The 6,000-nt window shown below is 21.6% G+C and overlaps 1 protein-coding gene across 1 annotated transcript in view; it reads right to left on the bottom strand.

Moving 5' to 3' along the window:
• LOC129606059 (MATH and LRR domain-containing protein PFE0570w) overlaps positions 1–5,404 on the bottom strand; it is a 113,416-nt gene extending 108,012 nt beyond the window's left edge. The window contains exon 1 of the mRNA XM_055516122.1: positions 5,186–5,404. Within this exon, the coding sequence (XP_055372097.1) occupies positions 5,186–5,269 (84 nt within the window). The 5' untranslated portion in view covers positions 5,270–5,404. The remainder of the gene's footprint in view (positions 1–5,185) is intronic.
• Between the last annotated feature and the right edge of the window lie 596 nt (positions 5,405–6,000).

Here is a 6,000-nt window from a genome sequence, read left to right on the forward strand (position 1 = left end):
AAAATTATGGGTTGACTGAAAAATTGGATTTTATATTTCAAATTTATCTCATCCATATACCCAAAAAATATATACATATATAAGACAAAAAAAAATTTTTTCTTTTATTTTCTTATTTTAAAGCAGAATGGAAAATTCATTCAATTCAATTTTTATGTATAATAGTTACTTACATATAATATATGTATAAGTATGTAGGTAAAAGAGATTTTAAAATTTTTCAGCACGTCTGCAATATTAAATATATATATATATAGGAAAATCAAGGTATTAAAAATAAAGTTGATTAACCTAAAACTCAAGGATATTCTCGATGTGCAACAACTACGTCAATAGTTAGTGTAAAAAATAAACAGTTTTTAATTATTTATTGTTTCGATTCAACAATTTATTATTCATTAAAAGTAAGTTCAAAAATCACACTTAACTTAACTTCCCTCTTAATTTTCCTACAACTATTTGTAAAAACAAAAAAAAAAACAGAAGGCGCTTGGCTTAATTTTAAAATCTTCCATATATTTTCAAAGCCTAACCGGATATATGCGAAAAGACCGTAAATAACTACATTAATATTGCTCAGCAATTGAAAGAACACAATATACAATATTTAAAGTAACTCATATAACAATTTGAGATACAATTTTCATATGCTATTGTTATATTTCAATTGTATGAAATATAAAAAATGAAATTTAAGAAAAACAAAAAAAGCCTATGCATTATAAATGTTTCTTTATAAGTATCAAATACTATCCGTAAAGGTATTTTATACTAAATGTTACTAATATTTCTATTTTAGTCTGTACAAAAAAAAAAATTCAAATAAAAAATAAATCTACCAAATCGTAACAAAAATGTTAAGAGAAAAATGAAAAGGATAAACACAACGAATGTTAAATTATTTTTATGATGAAAGGACGACAAAGAAAAAAAAAATAAAGATAATAAAATGGAAAAAATAAAATGAAAGAGAATGGAAATAAAAATAATTAGAAATATTTTCAACCAGAAATGAAGACAAGAATTGTAAAAAAAAAAAACGAAAAACAAAATTTATTTTTAATTGCTTAAATAAATTTTCTTTAATTATTCTTTTAAGAGTTGCTTCTACGTAATTCAAATTTAAGTATAAAAACAAAAGAATTAAAATCCTTATATAATTTAACTTATGACCAGTTAAAAAGAAGTCTTCCAAGATAATTAAACAAAATAATTAATTTATATACAAGTCCAATGAGTAATCAAATAATCTTAAGCGCGAGCAATTTACATATATATTTGTACCTTAATTTGCTAAAAAACAAAAATGTTTAAAATTATTTTAATGTGAAAATATAAAAATCTTGTTAAAAAAACATTTTTTTCCCAAATTTTAATTACTTTAGACAGGATTACGTATTTCTACGTGCAAAATTGTATAGAAATGTTAAAAAAAAAAATGGTAAGATTTTAATATTAAAACTAGAATTTCAAATTTTTCTAAGAAACTAAATAACAATTCCTGAACAAAATTTATACAATATATACCTTTAAAATATTCGAAATTTGTAAATACTTGATAAAATAAATAAATGAACTTCAATTCCAGTGCATATTGTAAGAAATTTTACCATTTCAATATTCAATTATTAAGAATTATTTAAAAAAAAAATAAACAATTGTGCTTAAGCTCTAATTATTTCTATAAATAAAAATTAAATCACAAAACCTCAAATTCACATTATGCCAATCCTATATACAAATTGCAGAAACAATTTCTGAATTACAATCTATTGAAAAAATTCTTTTATAAAATGCAATTTTTAAATCTATAATTTGAAATCTAATCCCAAAACTTTAATTTTATTTCAATTTCATTTAAAGGTATTTTAATTAAAAAAGAATTATCAATAATTATTAGATAAGATATGTTTAATTCAATTCTGTAGGCAATTAAAAATATTAAATAATCTACTTAAAGTACTAAATATTAAAAATTATTGAATTATTCTTTTAATTTTTTCAACTTTTTTTTTTTGTAACTGAAGAATGAAGATCAAACTTTTATAAAAGAGCAAAGTATTAAAAGTATTAAAAATTTTAGATCATTGAAAAATACATTTTACATTAGACATACATTATATTTGTGTACCTAAATCATATTATGTGTTTGTATAAATATGTATAGGATAAATTTTTAATGAATTTCTAAGAATCTATAATTCTTACCAATTTAAATCTTAATTTTATTGAAAAGTTTTCATTTTTTTTTTATCTTCATTATATTTTCTTTTGTTATAATTTCAAAATATGCTGGATTTAATTTTTATCCTTTTTTTCCCTGTCATATCAATCTTAATATAAGAAAACTTTTTTTGAAAACTTTTTATTTGTGATATTGGAAAGGAATTTTTTTTTATTATTTTTATTTTTAGTAAGAAATAAGATGAAAAATATATTGGTTGATTGATTACAAAAACCATTTATGTGCCTTTATATATAAATTTTTTTATATATATATATACTAAGATTGTATAATATATAACATAGTTTATATTAGCTAATATTCCACTAAAATAGGAACTGATAAATAAAAGTAATGAATACAAATCAATTTTTAATAAGAATAATAGTAATAATAGGATTCTTAATATTTGATACGAAAGCTATGTTAAATTTGTATTAAGCTATGAATTTATAGTTAAAATAATCTCAGTTTCTCAATGAAAATAATTGATTTTGAAGCAAATCTAATTTAAACCTAAGTAACAAATCTTCAAGTGATTTGTATAAGTGTATATACATGTTCTATTTATACATTTAATTATTTTAATTCTAATATCAATTCTAGTACAAAATCAAATTTTTTATTAAATTATAACGAAAGATATAACAGAAATCTGTTTGGGCTTATGACCAAGATCTAAATTTGTGTTGAAAAATTATTTATTCGCTTGAACTTTGATTCAATTTCAATAAAATGCTGTTCCATTCATAAGAATTAATTTTTTCTTCCAAATTCTCATAAATCCGTTTGCTTTATTATATATTATGCCAATAAAACGACACGAAACTAAAACAATAAAAAAAATAAAATTTTTAGAAAAATTTATCAAATAATTTACAATAAAATACTTGTCAATAGGGCCTCATTTTCATTTTTACAAATACATATTGGTATATTAGCAAAGCGCTATTAATTATATATTTAAATACATAAATAATTTAGAAACTATTATTTAGATAAAACTATATTTAGATAATAACTATATTTAGATAAAAAACTTTAAGGGATCCTATTTGTGTTTAGAATTAGAGTGTTAAATCTTCATTAAGCTCTGATATTTCCATTTTTAATATTCAAATACTAAAAAATTGAAATTGAAAACAAAAACCAAAAACTTAATACCCATTAAACTCCGTATCTTTCAAAAAAATTCAACAAACATTTAAGATGTTATTTTAAATCAAAAAGCAGCATTTTTACCCTTAAAGAAAATTTTTTAGCCCCAGTATACATCCACAAATATGTTATGTGTACTTATGTAGATAATTTTTAGTTATTTTCAGTTTTTCTTTTTTCATCTACATATACATTTTGTATAAATGAAATCTAATTTATCGATAAATAACGAGAAAAAAAGAAAATTAGACCCGAATCAGTAAAAGAGGATGTTCTCGTGGGAATTTCAATTTCTATCATTGAAGTGATTAATGTTTATATATCTAAGCTCTTACAAGAATATATGTATAAAAAATAAAAATACCTTTGTGCTCTAAAAACGATAAGAAAAAAATTGTAAAGGAAAAACAATTTTATAATGATAGACTTTCTGAATTGTTAATTTTTATTTTTATTCTATGTTTTTACTTTATTTTTTAATTTATACTTCGTCCTTTTAATTCACTTTGATTCTGAACAATTTAGATACAAAGAGGAAAAAAAAAGCTTAAACTTTGTAAAACTTTTAATTGAATAACGATAACCTACGCATTAATTGAGATGAATTTTTCTTTTTTAAATTTTAAAATTCCGAGAGTTGTTTTTGCAATAATTTAATTAGAGGTCATTCAATCATATTAAATTTGATAACGAAAATTGATTTAATTTTTATCTATTAGAGACGTTTCTATTTTTTTATATCACTTTCAAACAAAATATTGCTCGTAACTTAAGTAGGTACCTATCTGATGATCTAATTCCAATAATATTTTGAAATATTGAACTAATAGGTAATAATGAAAGGAAATTGATATTGTTATTAAATAACACACAGTTGTATGAAATTAAACTAGGAATGGAAGTATGTAGAGAATTTTATGTAAATTTGATTACCTATTCAGATAATTAAAATTAAGCAAACTTCTTGTATCCTATATAACTAGCACACATTTTATATCTTGAATTATAGAAAAATCGAATGTAAAGCAGCTTACATCTATAATCTACAAACTATGTTAAAATTTTTGTTAAAACAGAAATTTGAACTTAAAGTTTTCTTGGCCCTGCTTGGAATATAGTGAAATATTGCAAATTGATTGAAACGGTTATTGTAAATAAGTTTGCATGGCATGAAGTGAAATAAAACCTTCTGCTGCGTTGTTTCAAAACCTTAATTTACTACAATACTTAATTCAAAAAACTTTCAGCATTCTTTTATCTTAAAATCGGATGAAGGCCTTCAAAATGCAAGCATGAATGTAATACGGAAATATTCAAATCTTCAAAATAAGCATTGAATTTTATAACAACTGAACTCAAGTATTTAATTGCATATCGTTTACTTCCACTTAACTAAACTAAAATATCGGTAATCTAAAGTATAGAATTCAAATAATTTAAAAAACTGAGTTTGATCATTTTCCACCAAAATTTCTCGATTTCAAAATAAACAATTGAAATGTGTTTTTTAAACAAAAAACAACAAAAACAAAAAAACTGTGAACTGCATTATCATTACAAACTTCAAAATGACATTCATTAACGAGAGTCGAATATTCCACTTTTTTCTTACCACTACGATCATATGTTTTCTAACTTGACGTCAAATTGTTTTGCTTTTTTTTTTGTTTTCCGCCAATTTTTATAGATATGATTTTTATCGACAACTCATTTTTTATTTGGTTCTAAAATATTTTCTAAAACACTTTTTTTTTTCTTTTAATTTAATCAAAATTTTATTTTGATATTGTAAACAATACGTACCATAAAAAATTTTTCTAACCACTTCGCAAATGATTCTTTATGCTCTACTTGACTATTAACTATTAATAATAAAATATCTTCCATCTTTTATAGAAAATATACATTAAAACACAATTTCTAACTACACAAATTAAACAATTTTCATTAAATGAAATTTTTATATTCAAAAAAAAATAATAAATGGGATCATGGGAATAAAAATTTAATTCCCAAAATTTTCTTTACATATTTTGACAACTACTCACTTAAAATTTGAACTGAAATATGACAAATAAAAAATGAACAAAAAAAAAAACAGTAAAAAGCAAATAATATGATCATTTTTGTTGCTGTGTAGCTTTTTGTTTGACAGTTTAAAATTATGAAAAAATTTGTTCATTTTTCAGGGTTGAGTATTTATTTAATACTGAAATAATTAACTCTTAACATTCAAATTAGATATGTGCGTAACGCACATTCATATTTGTAACTAAGGTATAAATTTTGCTTATTAGCTTAACAGCGTTGAATATGATTTACATTACTTATGCTTATAATTGCTTAATGCCGAGTCTTGCTACAATCGATTATTAACATTCGGAGAGGATATTTTCAGTAAAAATATTTTTGACAAAAGTAATTATTTTACTAACACAAAAAAATATGTAAAACTTTTTTTAAGATAATGCTCTTTGTGTTCTTTGCGTTGTTTTTATGAAATTGAATCAAGATTTTAAAAAAGAACGAGTAATCTGTTTTTGTATTCGTGTTTGTTTTCCTTTAACCCTTTTTCGTAAACATTATTTAAGAGAAAAAAATTTCAATCACACGTAAAA

The sequence above is a fragment of the Condylostylus longicornis genome, unplaced genomic scaffold (assembly GCF_029603195.1).
Source record: "Condylostylus longicornis isolate FDR11 unplaced genomic scaffold, ASM2960319v2 ptg000017l, whole genome shotgun sequence".
Lineage (NCBI taxonomy): Eukaryota > Metazoa > Arthropoda > Insecta > Diptera > Dolichopodidae > Condylostylus > Condylostylus longicornis.